Raw genomic sequence first — 19319 nt, forward strand, 5'->3', positions numbered from 1 at the left:
GTGCAATCCTGAATGATAATTTTTCCAGGTAGAGTATCTTGGTTGGAAATCTTTTGCCTTTTGGCACGTTGAATACATCATGCCACCCCCATCTGGCTTGCAAAGTTTCTGCTGAAAAATCTCCTGATAGTCTTATGGGGGTTCCTGTGTATGTAACAAGTTGTTTTTCTCTTGGTGCTTTTAAGGTTCTCTCCTTGTATTTAACTTTTTTAAATATTTTTATTATTTTTATTATTATTATTATCAGTTTTAGGTGTACAAAACAATGCAATAGCTATCCTTTTCACCCCTCACAAAGTGACAACTCCCCTCCCCCATCTACTGCCAGGAACGAGACAACATAAATTGGTAACTACAATATTGCCTCAGGGATAGAAAAGACAGTTTGGGGAATATAATAAAAAATGTTGTAAATATTTTTTAGGGGGCCAGATGGTCTCCTGTCTTGTATTTAACTTTTGACACTTTAATTATAATGTGTTTTGGCATGGAATTTGGGGGATTCATCTTATTTGGAACTTTCTGGGCTTTGTGGATCTGGATATCTGTTTCCTTCTTCAGATTAGGAAAGTTTTCAGGTATTGTTACCTAAAATAAGTTTTCTACCACTTTGTCTCTCACTTCTCCTTCTGGGACCCCTGTAATGCAAGCATTATTGTGCCTGATGCTGTCCCATAGGTCCCTTAAGCTATCTCCACTTTAAATTATTTTTTTTCTTTTTGCTGTACGATTTTGGTGAGTTCCACTGCCCTGTCTTCTAGATCACTGATTCTTTCATCTGTAGTCTTCTGTAGAACATTTCTAGTGTATTTTTTAGTTCAGTTGTTGTATTCTTCAGCTCTGTTACTTCTGTTTAGTACTTTCTTGTATTTTCTATTTCTTTGTTGAAATTCTCACTGTGTTCATTCATTCTTCTCCCAAGTTCATTGAGCATTTTTATGAACATTACTTTAAACTCTTTATCAGGTAAATTACTTATCTCTGTTTCATTAAGGTGTTGGTGTTTTTTTCCCTGAGGTTTTATCTTGTCCTTTCATTTAGAACTTATTCCCCTGCTTCCTCATTTTTCATGACTCTCTGTGTTTGTTTCTATGTATTAGGCAAAACAGCTACCTCCCTCATTCTTGATAGGCTGGCCTTGTGTAGAAGATAAACCTTATCTTTTAAGGTTCTCTAGCTTTGGTTGTCTCTCGAACCATTGTGACTGTTTAGGCAGCCTGACTTATTCTAAATAGGCCTCAGTTGTTGAGGGTATACCAAGATCTGTCAGTTGTCCAAAGGAAGGGATCTTAGTCAGCATCTATTTTCAGGCTGATTGAAATCCAGAACTTCAGGCAGCAACTTTAAGTATTTTCAAGTCTTATAGGACCACAATTGTAAGCCCTGCTGGCCCTCAGACCAGACAATCTGGAGGTATTTCCCTGGGTGACAGTTGCTAAAATTAGGTCTTCAGACTAGTATATAAGCTCTTTGGGGGGAGGTACCAGAAAGCTATAGCAAACCAAGAGAGAGCACAAAGATAGCATCCACCAGCTTCTGTTCCCTGAGTGAGAGCACATCCAAAGCCTCTAAATGCATGGCAAACCTGAAGTCTGCCCCTCAGGCTGAAACTCCAGGACAAATAAATAGGCCTTTCTCACAGGAAGACTGAGGGTATGTTTTAGTCTTCTGTCTGTGTAGTGCTCTGTGGTACTAACCTGCCCAGAACAGTCTTTCCGATTGCTACAGTGCTGTGAGACCCAGGAGTGCAAGTTCCCGGCCACTAGAGCCAGGGAATCAAGGAGCATTTCCTTGTTGAACCTTCACCCCAGCCAGCTTGTAGGTGCAGGCAGACACCAAATATGAGCTTTTCATTAAATTACCTAACACTGTTCTTCCTGTCCTGGTGATTTCTGGCTAAAACTGGAGGGTTTAAAGTAAGGTGGTCTTGACTTTTAACTCTAGCATTTACAAGGTGTGTAATTTTGGACAATTTATCTGTCTTCCCTAAACCTCAGTTCCTTTATTTTTATCAAGATAATTGAAAAATTAAATGAAATTATATATGTATGGAATTTAGCACAGTACCTAGCATATGATGAGTCCTCGAGAAATGGGAGCTTATATTATCATTGTTGCTGTTTACTTTGGATCATCTTGTCTACATTTTGCCATATATTTTTTCTAATATCAGGATTTCTCTAATTTTTTTCTCATCCCATCCCCTATTGCTATTACAAAAAAAATTAATTCAATATGAAGGTTGATATTTTAATTACTCTCATAGTTATTAATTTATTAGGCAACAGAGTATCCACCATCCCTTTCCTAGGACAACAACCCTCCTTAATGTTCATCAAACCACTGTGGGATAGAATAAATTTATTAGCATGGACAGGTTCAATTAAAAATAAATGAAATCCTCTAATGAACAAGGACATTTTAATAAGAACATTAAAAAAAAAAGAAAAAAACAACAACTTGAGACTGAAGCATAGCAACCCAGGCAAGAGTTCTTCTCTCCTTAATAAGAAGACTCTCTTCCAGTAAGCACATGCATCAGGCACCTTTGACCCTCAATGTGACAAACTTCCTCTTTAACCAAAGAGAGAACTACCTGCCTTTTTAAGCCTAGACCTATTTTCTTTTGAAAGGCATTAAGCCTATGAAACCATTAAAAGTGTCTGTTGCTCCATTTGCCAAATGAAGGCACAAAACATGATCATCTTACCTCCAATTTCTAGCCAGTCTAAACTGGTTCATGTAGATCAGAAGTAAGCATGGTGATGATGATGATGTTGATAGTAGTCACAGCACCACACATGCTGCTGAGAGAATTCACTTCTAGACTCCAGTCGGGTATGACTTTGGAAGATGAATACCCATAGTTGGCCGGTGAGTTAGGGTCAGAAGACATTCATCTGCTCGCCCTCACTGGGAGGGGACTTCTTGCTCATAAAACTCAGAAGCCCTACAAATAGGGCAACTCCTCCTGGTTTAATGGAATGATTCTGGTGGCACATAGAAAGCCAATGACACTTTGCCAGCTACTCTAAGCACATTGTTCTGTCAGCCCTACATTGTTCCATTTGCCACCCCCCACCCCACCACCACCCCGCGCACACACACAGCTACTCTCCACCCTTTTCCACTCTGCTCTCTGGCCAGAGGACTGACCACAAAAGGCTGCCTTGCCCTCTGGCTTCTAGTTGGTTTCATTCAATGGAAGCAGATCAGGGGCTCAGCAGGAGGGAGGAGGGTGACGCGAAAGTTTTATGTCCCCAGATCCTTCCCTGCAGGTCATCTTGGGATAGCACTATCACGGCTCCTCTCAAGATGGTCCTCTACACAGACTGCTCTCCTTCCCACTCCCAGTAACCATGTGTTTCTTACTGGAACCTACTGTCCTGATATTTGTAACCTGGTTTTATTCTTTTTAAAAATAAATTTGAGTGCCTACTATGTGCAAATCATGTAGAAGGGGATTTGAGTCTCCCTCTATTATGGAACCACTGCACGTTTCTAAGCAGGGCAATTTTAGGATGAGTAATGGGGTAATGGTGCAGAATGGGTGCGTGTGGCAGGGAACTGGAAGCAGGAAGCTCAATCTACCAATCCAGACCCAAGACAATAAGGACAGCCATGGCTGTCTTTCATTCAGATGCTCTGAATGAAGAATTATCAACATTTGGTGAAGAATGAGCAAGGGAGGCTGAAAAGTTTTGAGCCTCATGGGAACCAGTTGTAGGGAGAACGCTATTCTTTCAGGTTTATATTTCTTGAGTGGAAGAAGATAGTAGGCCAACCCAGTAGAAATATATAGTAGGCTTATGGAAATAAATGGCTTGAACTCAAAAGAGAGGGCAAAGAAAATGGAATTGCAAATTTGGACTCACCCAATAGTGACTATTTAACCTTCAGGAGAGACTTAAGTTAATGAATTTCCTGAGAGAGAGTTTAGAGAGAGCCATACAAGAGTCAAAGATTAACTGAATAAAAAGGCAGAAAGAAGTTTCACCCCCTGATACACCTCACATGTCCATTCCTCTGGGAACTTTTTCTTACTCTCCCAGGTTAAGGTAGTCTCTCCCTCCTTTATGCTTCCACAGTTTTCTGGACAAAATTCTTAGAACATTATCATCTGCTTCTGCAATGAGCTGTTTACATGTCTGCCTCTCCATGTAGCTGAATGCTCTTCGTGGGCAGGGACTGCATCTTCTTTGTCTTTGTAATATTCCTCAGACTAAACAAGGTTTAGAAGGAGGGAGGCAGGCAGGGAGGCAAAGAACTAATTATGGAGTTGGAAGAACTAAAATTGTACACTGTCATGGAGACAGGAGAGAAGTAAGCTTCAAAAAGAAGGGAATGATTGATGGTGTCAGACAGGTCAAAGAGAGTAATGGCCCCTGCAAAGGCATGGATTGGGCAGTCAGAGGCCATAAGAAACCTTGGAAGATGCAAGCTTGGTAAGAGTGGTAATGATTCAGGCCCCCTTCAAGAAGGAAAACTGATGTCAAGCTGCTCCTACCTGCAACATCGCGGCAGTGGGTCGCAGTTGTCAGAGTCCCTTTCATAACTCTGCTGGGTAGCATTTTTGTTCCTGGAAGGAGAGGCCTTATCACACATCACTTCTGCTCCCCAGCAGTGCAGTGTAGGCATTTGTCCCTGTTCACCCCCTGCAATGATCATGTGTTTAGAAAAAAATAAAAATTTTAGTATATGACCCTGTAGAACCCTCATACCAGTTAATGTGGCATTTTCTGCAGCCCGCATTGGTTTCACATGCTTTATTGATTTTACAAATTACATGACAAGAGTGATGTGACCAGGATCACTCTGCTCCAGTGAAGATCCAGTAACTGCTTAAGAGCACCTCAGACCTCAGCCAGGCCAGCAAGGTTGCCGTGACCTCCCAGGATGACTGGCATGCTCTGGGGCCTTGTTTCTCAAAATGTGGGTGGTGGAATGGCAGCTTTGGTATCTCCTGGGGCCTGGTCAGAAATGCAGGACTCAGGCCCCACCCCAGGTAGACCAGATTGGAATCTGCATTTTAACAAAACCTCAGGTGACCCATATACACGTTCACTGCACTAGGGTCCCACAGATAGCCCTACCACACTCACAACAATAATGGCATTTACTACAGCCAGACATTGTTCTGAGTTCTTGACATGAATTAATTTGTTTAATCCCCACAGCAACTTCATGAGGTAGGTACTATCACCATTCTCACTTTAAAAGGGGGTCAAATAGTCTGTCCAAGTCACATGGCTGAGAAGTGGGAGAGCCAGGATTCAAACCAGCCATTTGTCTCCAGGAGTCCCTGTGCTTTAACCACTGCACTGCACTGTCCAAAGGGAAATGACAGGGTACTTCACTCAGCAGGTTCACAACTAAGGGATGCATAGCTATCTATGGTGGCCTGGAGAAAGGAAACCTTGACCCCTAGAGGAAGAGCTTTCGACAGTCTGGGTATACCAGTTTCTCTCCATTACAGAAGGGAGAAGCTCCTGTGAGAGCCAGGGCAAACTTAGAGAGAGGAGGTAGCTGAAGAGGAAAGGATTCATTCATTCTCGAGTCCCATCCTGGGAGTGGTTAGTGTTTCATCTACACTTTCTCAAAGTCAGTATCCCAGGTCCAAGGTGAGTGAGGTTCAGAGGCAGCATGGGGCTTAGTGGACATGGTAAAGACAATGCTCTTGACCACCTGTTTTAATGGGAATATATTCCTTTCAGACAGCATCCAGTTCCGAAGTGAGGCTGGTGAGGACGATTAGAATTGGCTCATCATATAGCAACTCTACCATTTGGTTTGAATTTAGTTAATATGGAAGGTATAACTCACTTTGGTGAGGCCAGCTTCTCAGTTAATCATCATTCAGCTAATCAGACCTCTGGATTAAGCCATGTTTTTCTGGCCACCATTCTGCAAGGACAGGGCAGCCAACTTAAGAAGTTGTTGTCTAAACCCCCTGATCCTCCCCAGTCCTGGGCGTGGGAATGTGTCTTCTTAACAACAGCCCTGCCTCACTGCAGAGTCCTGAGTCAGCTACGAAACCACCACTAACTTCATTGGAAAGCACTGACTGCATCAGGAATGGGGTCTGTCCCATTTTGGAAGAATTTTTTTCCAGGTTTGAGGTTAGCAGGATATCTCTTTCCATCTAGGCTTGCTGGTTGGCAACATCTTAGGTGGTGTCACAACTCTCCAGTTGAATGGAATCACCTGAAAGCTTGGTGGTAAAGGTGCCCCCCAAAGCCAGCAGAACAATAGAAGACTCTTGGCCCAATTCCTTGCCTTCCTCTGCTCCCCTGTGGCATAGGATGGGGGTTATTTCCAGCATTCCACAATGAGGAAGTTTTCAGGAGAGCCTTTCTCCTGTGCTTCCTGAATTGTTTTCTCTGAAAGTGAAAGTAATTTCTGCTTCCTCAGACTTCAAACAGAAGCGGTAAAGTGGTTTCCCAAATCTCCTTCCAGTAGTTTCTTTTAAGAGGCAGAACAAAGCCAAGGGAAAAGCATGAGGCTGACAGATGGGAGCTGTGGGTTTTCCATGAGTTTACGAAATCATCCAGGCAACTTGCCTCACCAGGGACTTTCAGACGCCTCTGCCTGGACCCGTCTCCCTGCCCACTCACCTGGCCAGGTCCTCTTCATCTTCAATATTCAGCCTTCAGCTCAAGCACCCCTTGCTGAGGAAGCCTTCCTCTACTCTCTGTGCCAAAGGAGGACGTTTAGGATGCCCTTTTCTGTTCCATTAAAGCTCTGAGCGGAGTTTGTAAACATGGATCAATTCTATGATTATTTGATTAATGTTTGGCTTCCATTACAAGCTCTGCGAGGGCAAGGCCTGAGGACCTTGTATTCACCACTGTATCCCCCACCCCCAACACAGCAGGTGGCCTATAGAACACAGCTCAATAAATATCCATTGAAGGAGTGAAAGTTGCATCGAGTTAGGTGACCCCAATGTCATCTTCCTGTCCTGACAAACTTTGATTTCATCTATGAGAAACTTGTACCCACCACCACCACGTCAACCCAAACTCCTCTTTTAGTTCCATGATTCTCAGTATTGTTTCTTTACAGATTCTGTGATCAGGGCTCCTTGATTACTTTTATTGCTTTTCTAATGCTTGACCATGGAGTCTGATTGGTTAGGAACATGAAAGTACATGCCTAGCTGCCAACAAAAAAAGCTGTAAGTCAATGTGGAATCTGAACAATGAAATCAAAGTAAAGTTAGCAAAAATCGCCAATTTGGGGGTCTTCGATTACTTCTCCCTCTCCACCTCCCATTTTATACCAGAATGACTTAAAATTTAAATTCCACAGAGGGGAACATGGGAGTAGAGTTTACATGAAAAGAACAGATCCCGTAGGTCTAGCTCTTGATCAGACAACAGTTCTGCACACTACCTTTCAGCCCCACTAAGTTTTCATTCTCCATGTTTCTCAGGCTCTTACTCATAAAGTCATTTTCAAACTCCTTTTTAATATTACAATGGGGTCCAGAGCAGAACAAATCATCACCAAAAGCAGGTCATGGTGGGATGTTCTTTAATAAAACACAAGTATGATGTGTCCTCAGCCATGCATCCATCATGGTGGACTGTCTGTAACAGGTGTCGAAGCACCTGAGCATTTTCAGGGCACTCTCAACACTACCTTAAAGATACATGACAGGTTTTGCTTTCCATAATCGATGGTTTCTCTTGATAGTTTAAGGAAAAACAGAATGATTTATATACACAGACCCTCGAAGTCTTTCCTAACCTGGAATTTTCAAGTTAGACCCAGAAGGGATACATTTGTCCAAAGGGCCTTACAGCAACATAAGAGGGAGAAAAGGAAAAGCCATGTATGCTAGCTAAGCTCTATCTCTGTCCTTTTCCTAATCCCAGCATTTAATGATGCCATTTCCCAAAGCCTCATTTTCTTGGAAGGTCTGGCAGCCAAGCATCTTGGGAGTTTTCCATCCACCAAGAGGATATCATCTGACACAAACTGCAAATTAGCAGAGACTGGATTTCTAGATTATATATTAATTCCTGTGGAACCGTATGTTCCAAATTTCCCAGTGTAGTTCTCATGTCAAATATTCTATCCTATTGTCCCCATAAGTACTCATGTATTTGTCACATCTTGTATCCTGATTTCAAGCTAGGGAAATAGAATCGTCATATTTGTTGGCCTGTAATGATCTTGTGTCCACAGGGCATTTTATAGCAGTTACTTTCCTGGGCTTATCTAGGGCCCATTTACTTCTACCAACATGATCAGCCAGTCCTGGCGAAGGGCCTAGCAATTGCTTATCAGCCATAAGCATGTCCTATCTGAGAACACTTGGGTGGGAAAATCTCACTGTGTTTTCCCAATTAGAACTTGAGCTGGAGGAGCTGTTTCTGGGACAACTGCAAGTCAATTCCAAGAAGAAGCTATTAAGCATCCAAGCCTTGAAAGCCAAATCCTTGTGATGGACTGGAGAGAAGAAATACTTCACACACCAGCCTGGCTTCTGCTGTCCCAGGCTGGCTGTAGGGAGAGCAGGCAGAAACCGGAAGCCTTTCCTGGAAATAGCCTTGGAAGCATCCAGGCTCCCCTGGAAGCAGGGACTAGGTTCTCGCGCCTCCTGGCAGATGTTGTAGGCATGTGTTACTGCTTTATAGACACAGATCATGGAGCCTAAGAGCCACAGTCTATAGGGCATGGGGAGGCATTTAGCACTGTGGTGAAGCCCACAGGCTCTGGAGCCAGGCCACCTGGCACTAAATTCCATGTCACCAGTTAGCAGCTGTGTAACTATAGATGGGCCATTGAACCTCTTTTCCCGTCTGTAAAATATGGTTAACAATAGTACCTACTTCATAGCGTTGTTGCCAGGAGGAAATGGAAAGGTACAAGTGGTGCTGAGAGCTGCATGTGACCCACAGGAAGTCTTCAAAATATGTTAATTGGAGTGTGGGAGGCTTTGGTGTGCCAGGACAATCTTTTACCCAATGGCTGAATCCCCACTGAGACATCTCCTCCAAGAGCTTATTTAGTTAATACTTGTGTTACCTCTGAGGATGGAGAGCCTATTACCTCTTAATGCATCCCACTCCACCTTTACATGAGTCTGTTTCTTGGACAGTTTTTATTTGTGTTGGACCTAAATCTGTTCTGAATACTTCCTAGTTGGTCCTAGTTCTAACCTTATAGTCATACAGAATTCCTCTAACTCCACTTCCTCAAAATTACAGTTTAAATCAGGTGAAAATCATTGATGTTACCCTCCCTGGCTGTAATTTTTCCCATTGCATGAGTCTTATCTTTTCCTGACAATACACCTAAGTTCCTTCTAAAGATCACTGAATATTTCAAACTCGTCTATCATGATGGTTTCTGTCTTCTGAGGCTGCCTGTGCTTACAAATGTGATTTAGCTCCATGTGCATTGAATCCAGACACAAAGATGAGATGAGGCTCCCAGAGCTCTTTGTTGGGTCAGGAATGGCATTCTAGGCAGGGGGGAACAGCACGTGCTGAGACAGGGAAGCTTGAAGTCGCAGAAGTTTGGACAGTTTGGTGTATTGCTGGAATTAAGGTGTAAACTGGGATCAGATGTGATCAAACTGTGGCTGGAGGCAGGTGAGCTTTACCTGTAGGTGATAGGGAGTCATCTGAGGACTTGAGTAGGGAAGCGACACATTCCAATTTGTGCTTTAGTAGAGCATTCTAACTGCAGCATGAAGATTGGGCAAAACTGAATGTAAGGAGACCAGTTAACCGAAAGACAAACGCCAAGGGGATGGAAAGGAGGAAAACGAGTCATGGATCAAAATATCCAAAATATATACCAAAAGGCTAACAGTAGTTATGTCTGGGTGGTGGGATAATGGGTGATTTCTTTCTCTCTTTTATTTCCCTATGTTTTCCAATTTCTCTATAATAAGTATTTTCTATTTTCTCTATGTTTAGCATATGTTCTTTATATAGTAAAAATAACTTATACTTGTCTAAAATACTTCAGAATCAAACTGGCAGGACTTGGTCACTAGTTGGAGGGAGGAATCCGAGGAATCAGTCTTCCAGCCTGGGTGTTCAGGTGGGTGGTGTGTCCACCTACTGAGGCCAGGCCAGGGGAACAGAGCACTGTTTAGAAATTCTGTGTCATCCCTGACCGCTGAAAGGACCCCACCCCCAGCCGCACCCAGGCTGCTTTGACTTCCTTTTGGCCTCTGCCTCCGGCTCAGTAGTCTCTGCCTGGGTCTGCAGGCCTCTGAAACTCCCCAACCATCCACATCCCTGCCTGTCAGCAGACTCACTGCAGCAAAGCCCACCAGAGCTCCATGATAGCAGCAGCATTTACTTAGATGATGTGCCACTGCTTCAATAAACACTTACTGAGTGCCCGCCGTGTGCTCAGCACTAAGCTAAGCCTCTGCCATAAAATGGTGAAAAGAGCAGACAGTTCTTGTCTTCATAAAACTCAGCCCAATGTGAGAGACAGATGAAAATGTTTAAAAACCACTTAACGAACATATAATTGGATTCAAACTGAGACTAACGTTCCAAATGAGAGGAAATGGTTCTAAGAAGGCATGTAAGAAAGGGAACTTCTCTGGTCTGGGCGCTTGGGGACGGACCCCCAGGAAGAGAGACACTTAGGCAGAGAGCCAAAGGGTAAGTAGGAGGGAATTATGGAAAAGCGTTCCAGCTGAGGGAATAGCATTTTTGATGGCCGGGCGGTGAGCAGAAGTAAAGCATATGTGAGTCTGGAAGAAAAGATGTTTGACCAGGCGTCCAGAGAGTGAGGGACAGGGGACAGAAGTGGGTGGAAAGGTAGGCAGGTAGACCCTACAGGGCATGATAGCACAAGGTAAGATTCTGGTCTTCATCCTAACAGCAGACCCTCGCTGAGGCTCAGAGGAAGGGTTTCCCATCCTGTCTTCCACCATTTTCTTGCCACCTGAAGCCCTGGCACTGAAGGCCTGCCAGGAAAGCCCCCTTGTGGCCTGCGTAGCCTAGATTTGGGGGTTTTCCTCCCCCTTCTGTGAGTAGCACTTAGGGTGCTCTCCCCCAGCAGACACCCCTGAAAGTTGCTTTGCTGCTCAGTTTTCAACTTTCTCGTGGCTTCGCATACTTTAACACTTCTGTGTGTACAACTTGCTAATTAATGGAATCATTTGGATCTGAAAACATCTTGTTTAATGGGAGGCTGCAAAGCACTCTCATTAATTCACAGGTAAAATTATTCCAACTTTTCTCTGCTTTTATTTATTTATATTTTTCTCTCCCCAGCTTGGCTTAATAGCTGGGAAGAATTCTTCTAATTAGCCTGTGAAAACCACTCTACCAAATCCCAAAGTGCAAGTGACTGCCCTGAGGTCAGGGGAGTGACCCATCCTTTGTTTACCCAGAACAGAGGGCAATGGATGAATACCAAGGCGAGGCTCCCAGCATGAAGAGAAGCGGAGGGATATCTGTGGTGGGTGGGTAGGTCAGATAGCAACACTAATGTACCCTATGTGGTGTGATTCACAGGTGGGTTTCGTATCATACGTGTGTCAAAGGTGGCCCACAAGAAGATTTTCTGCACAATAGGCCTAGATATAAGGAAGAGAACCTGCCCTTCCTCCACATCTCTCCTAGGATGTGAAGACTTGGTGCTGTCACTGTTGACAGAAAGCTTTCTTGGAACGGGGGATAATATGGGACTAACTTGATGGTGACCACCTCTCTGCCATTTGCAAATAAAAACTGGCAACATCCCCTTTAAATGAGGAGCATTCTTGGTGTGTTATTTATGGTTGAGTTTATAAATAAGGGGGCCCTACAATGATCCCAAAGTTCCTACAGACCTTTGGGGTACACTGATAAGAACTCTGTGCTAAATAGGGTTTTTCATTTACTCTTTTTCCCCCCGAAGGGAACTGAGTACTTTAATTCTTTTGTTGTGGTAATATATACATATCAAAATTGACCATAGTGACCATTTTTAAGTATGCAGTTCAGTGGCACTAAGGACATTTACAGTGTTGTGCAACCATCACCACCATCCATCTCTAGAGCTTTCTCATCTTTCCAAACTGAAATTCCATACCCATTAAACACAAAATCCCCTCAGTGGAGTTTTTGAATGGAAGCGGTAATGTCCTGAGGGAAAGTGGCCTGGTCAGAAATGTGTAGAAAGAGAGGCCCATTTCTGTAATCTGGAGAAGTTGCTTTCAGGGCTATTTCCTGGGCCCCCTTAAAGAGGTCTCACCATCCAAATGATTCTTGGGGGTGTGAGTCAGTTTCAGTAAAGGAAGTTCCACCCTCCCTGATGCCGTACAACCAGTCTGATGTGTTTTATAGCAGATGGGTCAGCTATAGGCTCTTGAGTGACCAATAAATCCTTACATGACTGTCTCTAGCCTAAGTGAGCCCTCTCTGTAATAAGACACTGATCTAGGAGAAAAAGATGCTAGGTTGTCTCTAAGATGGGATATTAGAAAATTGGATGTTCTGGATGAAACAACATGTCCCTCCCCTTGGAAGTATAGCCTCTGTCAATCCTTTGGATGTATCTCCAAGAGAGATTTGGAGTCAGGCCAACCTAGATTTATATAGATTCCCACTCTGTCACTCAGTCTCTTCATCTAAAAGATGGGGCTTGTGATACATCACTGGTAGAGCTGCTAAGAAATCGCATGAGATTGTATCAGTACTGCATCCAAGACTGCATGTGGTTCAATAAATGGAAGTGGATGTTCTCACTGTTGTTACTATGACTTGTCATTGTAGGTCTCCAGGTGGTTCTGAATTCCATCATTAAGGCCATGGTCCCCCTGCTGCATATCGCCCTTCTCGTGCTATTTGTCATCATCATCTACGCTATCATCGGCCTGGAGCTCTTCATGGGGAAAATGCACAAGACCTGCTACAACCAGGAGGGCATAGCAGGTAAGGGAAGATGCTGAGTGGCCAGTTTTCAGGACGCTTCACTGTCTCATCACCACTTTCCATTCAGCCAGGTACACTGCCACCACATGACCAGCAGTGCTGGTCGTAGGCCCCCTCCGTTCCATTGCCATGGTTAAATGAGAGGCAGAGATTGGCATTCTTTTTTTCTTGGAAATTTTAAAATAGCTAAATGCAGTCATTGTCCCACGCTACTAAACACTGTTTAAATGAGCTGTGCAGTTAGAGAAACCTTACTTAGCCAACCTGGAATATTTTAATTTAAGAATCGGAACTTACCTGGTGACTGTGTAGATCTCCGCCCCATCAGTGCCTCAGTGTTGCTTATCATTAAAAGCCCTTTAAGGAAGGCAACTTTGCCCATAGCTAGCAGACTCTCCCATCGTGATTCTGGGTTCTTTTCAGCCTTGGGAGCTGGCTCCCCTAATGTTTTCAGCTTCTCCACTCATAGGCAGAACCCCTGCCCCCTGTCTCAGGGTGGGAGGAGGATGGCACGCATGGAATCACCTCCTTGCCAGCAGTGAGACTTCTTTTTCTCAAGGAGAAGCTTTCACTCTATCCCATGACCTCGCAGTCCTTTCCCTTTTGAGACTTATTTTTCCACGTTTCTTCCATAAATCAATATATTTAACAAGCATTGTTGGCTCATTAAGCACTTCCTTGAGGAAATCTAGAGTTTTTGGCTTATGGAATATGCTACAAACTGCTGTCTTAAGTTACTAAAACCTCAGCTTGACCTTTAAAAAACCATTAAACAGAAACTGACAAGGCTTTTAAAAAGACAAATAAAGTAGTTTAACATAAAGCCTTATTGAAAAAAATACCCCCCCAAAGGGGTTAGCAGTGTTAAACTTATGTGATTTTTTTTTTCTTCAAACATCTTTCACCTTAGTTTTTGGCATCCTGGTGGAGAAAGGAGAGCATGTCTGAAGCATTAAAAGTTACCTCATTTCTCCCCATCTACTGCTTTCTCATTTCCATTCAGCCCCAGAATTAAATTCAATTTGACCCCTCTTGCTTTTGGGGCCCTGGAGGGACAGCATCTATACAACAAGGAGTGAAATAGATTATTCATATTCAGAAACCAAAATGGCTTACCTGATGTGGATGATCTGATTTGACTGGACATAATGGGTGTTTGCAAGATTCTAGGTCACTGCCACCTGCCCACAGTCCCCTAAGCAAACAAACAAACAAAAAACCTATAAACCTATAATCACAGACACACAATTGTTTTTACTTTTTTGATGGAGAGTCTGTTTAAGATGAGACCATTTTTTTCACTCTAGACAGAATTTCTAAATTACTTGGGTCATAATTGTATAAAATAAACTATCATGTTAAAAAAAATAGAAGCTGTTTAATACTGGAACAAACAGGGCTTGCCTTTAGCTAAAATTCTGAGATTCTAGCCTGCTTAAAGAAATACCAAATAATTCTATGAATAATATTTTCCCTTAGAATTCAAAATCCTTCTTTATGCTCAATTCAATCTGTAGCTAGCCCCAGACCAATAAATTTATATTAATTGTGTGGCTTTGTTAGAGCTCATTCTAAGTCTTGCTTAAGAGCTAACTGTAGTATGTCTGAAGTTTATGCACTTGTATTGAAGTGATCCATGATCCATTTGACCCAAACTCCTCAGGCAGTCACTAGGTTGTTGAGTCTCAAAGACCCCCATCAATTCAGCAGTGGGTGATGTTGTGGCTCTCACCAGAAGCATGCCAAATGCAGAAGAGTGAAATGGTGAAATCCTGCCAGAGGGCCAAAGATGGCAGCCCTGTCCTGCCACCCAGCATCTGTGCACTTAGCCAAGGAGTGCTATTCCCAAAGCACACACAGCTTCCATTACCCTGCTGGGGAAATAGCAAAAGTGCGTTTTCTAGTGGATCCTCTAAGAGCCTATGCTAGCAAGCAACCCCGAATGTTGGTTGGAAGTCACTGGGCTTTGTTGGGGCCTTTAGTGGCCTCACATGGCAAGAAAATGGTGGGCGTGGTAGATAAGGGAGATTTAGGGCAGGACACTGTCCTCCATGCCATAGCTGGACTGTCTGGTGAAACAACCTCCTCAGGCCTGCTAAAAGTTTAGGTAACTTCCCTGCCTCTAGGATAAAGATAAGAATTGACCTCACCAATTGCAGTGGCCAATTTAGGACCATATTGTTGTCCATCCTTGATAGAAAACAGGACCAGGAAAAGTACCTGAGATGCTGCTTCCGACCAGAAGACACATCAGGTTATTAATGTGGTGAAGTTTACCTTCACCCCACAAGTTCATAAGGGAAGGTGGCTCCCATCGTGGAAATGACCATCAGCCCTGGGAGCCAGGGTGTCAGAGGACAGACACCGAGAGAAGTGTTCCAGAGAGGAGAGACCTGCCAACTCCACCAGGAAGGTGACCTCACTCTCTGTGTGGAGCCAGACTCCCTGCTGGAAAGGGGGACTAAGGAGACTTGGCTGCCGTAGCCTTTCCTCTCAACCCTGCAGTCAGGAGCTCAGTTATCTCCTCCTTACTCAACCTGCCATGTGATGACAATCCGGGGACCCACTCCATCACTCCTGACAGAACACGAGACAGCTATCATCAGGGCTCCTTCCACCCACACAGTGACTAACAGCGATGAGGAGGAAGAGATGAACAGGAATTGGGACATGCTCAAAGCAGCCACAGAATGGAAGACCAAAACCCTGCAGCCTTTGAAACCAATCCACATGTGGTCGGGAGAGTTTTGTACCACCTTTGGAATGGGTGATTTTTTTTTTTTAATTTCAGACTTTGGATTGAGTTACCGTATTTTCCTGCAAATTTAGATTATACAAAATTGCTCGTAAGCCCTTGTTAGATTTTTAAAGTGGAATTTACATCAAATTCTTCTTTTTACTCTTTGAGATTATTTTTCAGACTGAATTTTATGTGCTTGTAGATTTTAGAATACATTGGAGTTTGAGCCGTGTTTCCTATAAAATCTATAAAGAACACCCTAGAGCTGGTCAGGTAAACTGTTACTCTGCCTCTAGGCTGCCCTTCTGTCCCCTGGAGAGGTGGTCTCAGAAGAGGTAATATTTCCCCAATCCCTGAGGCATCTGGAAGACACATTCCGTGTTCCTCCCAGATACATCACCATATGTGGTACCTTTTGTTTCTGGTTGTCCCATCTGTTTGATGGTACTCTGAGCCAGGTCACTCTGAATAGCTGTCCCAAGCACAGTAATTACCACTGAGACTGGTGAAGAACGGGTTGGCTAAAACCTGGGAATGAAATCACTTTCATTCTATTCACTCCTTAAAGTTGGGTCCAAAAAAAGTAATTGATTTTGTCTTTGTTCTCCCTGGAATCCCTAACTGGCACTCTTCCTAGGATGCCATGTTCTTGTAGGTATTGCCTGCATTGCTAAACTCTCTCCTCCACTCCTTGCCTCCACTGTTGTACCACACACTTAATTTGGACTTTTCAGAATGTCTCTACCCCTCTTCACTTCTGTTTTAAAACATAGGGCCCACGTTGCCTTGTTTCTTCCTCCCACCTCATGTTCCCACTTTCCCCCTGGGGACTTCATGACTCTGCAGAGGAAAACCCAACACAATTTCACGTTAGAGCTAATTTCCCCTCACCCTCCAGTGCATGTCACCGGACATACTGATTTGTATGTGTTCACATTTTTCAAGTATTCCCTTTAGTGTTTTTTATAGATACCTATTTTTACCAGATTATCACTACTTCTTAATTCTTTTCAAATCGTTTTATTGTTATTCAAGACAGATTTAAAATAGCAGAGTGGCCCTTGAGTCTTTAGATAATCTTTCTGAATCTCATCCCTTTCTCTTTTATTAATGAGATCTCTTTCCCTTGATGCCATTTTCTTTTCAACATATATTTGTAAAGCCCCAAAATATGTTTTCCTTCCTTGAGGACACTCAGAACTCACTTTGTCAACCTTCACTTTTTCCCTATTTCTGCCTGTTTCAGGAATTGAGAATGCAGGGAAAGCTGTTAGGTTAGCAGTCATGATGCAAACATCAATACATCAATAGCATCCTTATTACACTAGAAAGCGAAATAGGAGAAAAACAAATGCAAGTTTTCCCTCTATTTTTTTTCACAGTCTCTTTTGTCCCATCTTTCATGTTATTCCAGCACTTTTATCACAGTGACTGAACACATCACTCTAGAAAGCCATCACCAGAACAGGTGAGAACCCAGCAGAATTTATGATCTATTTGGTTCTTGGCTTTCCAGTCTCTCAACTCTCAATTTTTTAGGTACTTATTATTATCCACTTTTAAAAAAATTTTTTAGATTTGGGATTCACTTTTTAATTTCCCTTTTTTTATAGCCTCCCATTGTTTAAGCTCACATCCAACTCTCCAAAGATTTCAAAAGTCACAAAAAATTGTCTAGAGTTCAGCTACATGAAAGGAGCCCTCCTGGGAGCCAGCCTCTAGAGTTGGGAAGTGGTGTGGACACTGTCATTCCCTCAGACAGCTCAGGGACCAGTGAGTGATATAGACCTTTACACCTTGTTCATCACACACAGACCCACATACAACCTGAAGCACCAGGCCAAGAGTAAGCCAGGAAGCAGCACTATTCACAGTAGCCCAAACCTGGGAACAATCCAAATGTCCATCAGCTGGTAAACGGATCAACAATGAAACGTACTGCTCAGCAGTGAAAAGAAAAAAACTATACTGATATGTGCAACAAAACATGAACCTCATGGTATTTTGAGATGAACCTCAAAAATATTATGCAAAGTGAAAGGAGATGGACACAAAAATCCACATTTTGTATGATCCTGTGTATTTGAAATTTCTAGAGAGACAAAGCTGTAGAGACAGAATGCAGATCAGGTTGCAAGGGGCTGAGGCAGGAGCAGGGACTGACTGCAAATAGGCACACGGGAATTTTCAAGGGTGATAGAAGTGTTTTAAGATGGATTGTGGTGATGGCTGCACAACTATATAAATTTACTAAAAATAATGTAGCTGTACATTTATATTCATGGATTGTAATACATGTAAATTATATTTCAATAAAGCTGTTAAAGAGAGAGAGAAGGGGAATGAAGCCAAGAAGACACAATCCAGCATATATTTTCAGCCATACTGCTCAACTCCATTCCCCTAAGAATTATCTTAATTAAGGATTAATATTTTTCTTCCTGTGTTCCCCTTGGGAGTGAAGTTTCAAATTTGAAGTCACACACTGACAAACAGCCAACCAACCAGCTGCCTTCAGTACAGAAGTACTAGACACACATGACTGTTTTGGTACATATGAAGCAAGATCTTGGGTGACCTGTTATCTCTAAATGAAGAGCTATAAGCAAAGTCTCTCTTTGGGGCCATATTTTCACTGTTGCTGGAAGCAATCGTTTGTCCATTAAAACTGAGGTCTATCCTGTTTATTACTCTTACTTTCTATAAGCATGGGACAATGTCCCTTAATTTCACAAATTTCCACGAATTCCACACTATTACCTTCCACAGCTGGAGCCAAGACTTCCTCAGTATTTTACCGTAATAGAAATTCTTAGATCAGTCAAGTCTTATTTCAATTTACTAATGATCTCCACACTAAAAATATAACTCATTAATTTTTTAGTAGCTATTCCCAGCATGTGGAATTAACCCAAGCACTGTCTCTAGCCACAGCAGATATGTTATACTGCTTCCTGAAAAAGCCCTGTCCATACCTATCAAGTATTGTCCGGGTCACCCCCTGCCACTCTGTCTTGAGCAGACTTCAGAAAGGTAGCAATGCTGGAGAGGAAAGAGGCCTGACCACCACACTGTATTTCTGAAGCTGATGTTGAATAACATTGTATGTCAACTATAATTATATATACATATAGTCACAGGATGTGGAGTAGAGTGTGGGAATGGAGTCAATGGAATTGTAGTAGATAAGTATGATATTGGGGGTGGGAGGGTAGTGGATGGGGGGGTTGTTTCTGTGTGAAGGGTGAAAAGGATAACTATTGCATTGTTTTGTACACCTGAAACTAATAATAATAATAAATAAATTTAAGAAAAAAAAAACAAAAAGAAAGGGCAGCATTGTGTGATCCACAGGAAACCCAGTCAGCAGTGGCAGTGTTCGGGGGTTGTAATAAAGACTGCTGTGGTGGATACTTCTCTCCTACAGTCAGAATTTATTTTATCCTTCATCAGTATAAGGATTCCACTACAAAGTGACTTGCGTCTCTGGTAATGCATCATGTAACGTGTTATATACCCTCGTATAGTCAGAAAGTGCTACTAGATGGGATCTGTTGGCTAATTATGTGAAAGTGTCTTCCAATCAATATTGCCCTCACTCAACTCTGGTATTCTAATGGAAGTGTCTATAGATGCTTTACCACAAAAAAAGAAAGAAAAGAAAAGAAAGAAAGAAA

The 19319-nt window shown here is 42.8% G+C and overlaps 1 protein-coding gene across 31 annotated transcripts in view; it reads left to right on the forward strand.

Annotated features, from left to right (window-relative positions):
• The window catches only part of CACNA1C (calcium voltage-gated channel subunit alpha1 C), a 776856-nt gene that overhangs the window by 564572 nt on the left and 192965 nt on the right, over window positions 1-19319 (forward strand). For all 31 annotated transcript variants that reach the window (XM_019654082.1, XM_019654049.1, XM_019654052.1 and 28 more), the window contains exon 6: window positions 12744-12902. In XM_019654082.1, the coding sequence (XP_019509627.1) occupies window positions 12744-12902 (159 nt within the window). The remainder of the gene's footprint in view (window positions 1-12743; window positions 12903-19319) is intronic.

The sequence above is a fragment of the Hipposideros armiger genome, unplaced genomic scaffold (genome assembly GCF_001890085.2).
Source record: "Hipposideros armiger isolate ML-2016 unplaced genomic scaffold, ASM189008v1 scaffold_213, whole genome shotgun sequence".
Lineage (NCBI taxonomy): Eukaryota > Metazoa > Chordata > Mammalia > Chiroptera > Hipposideridae > Hipposideros > Hipposideros armiger.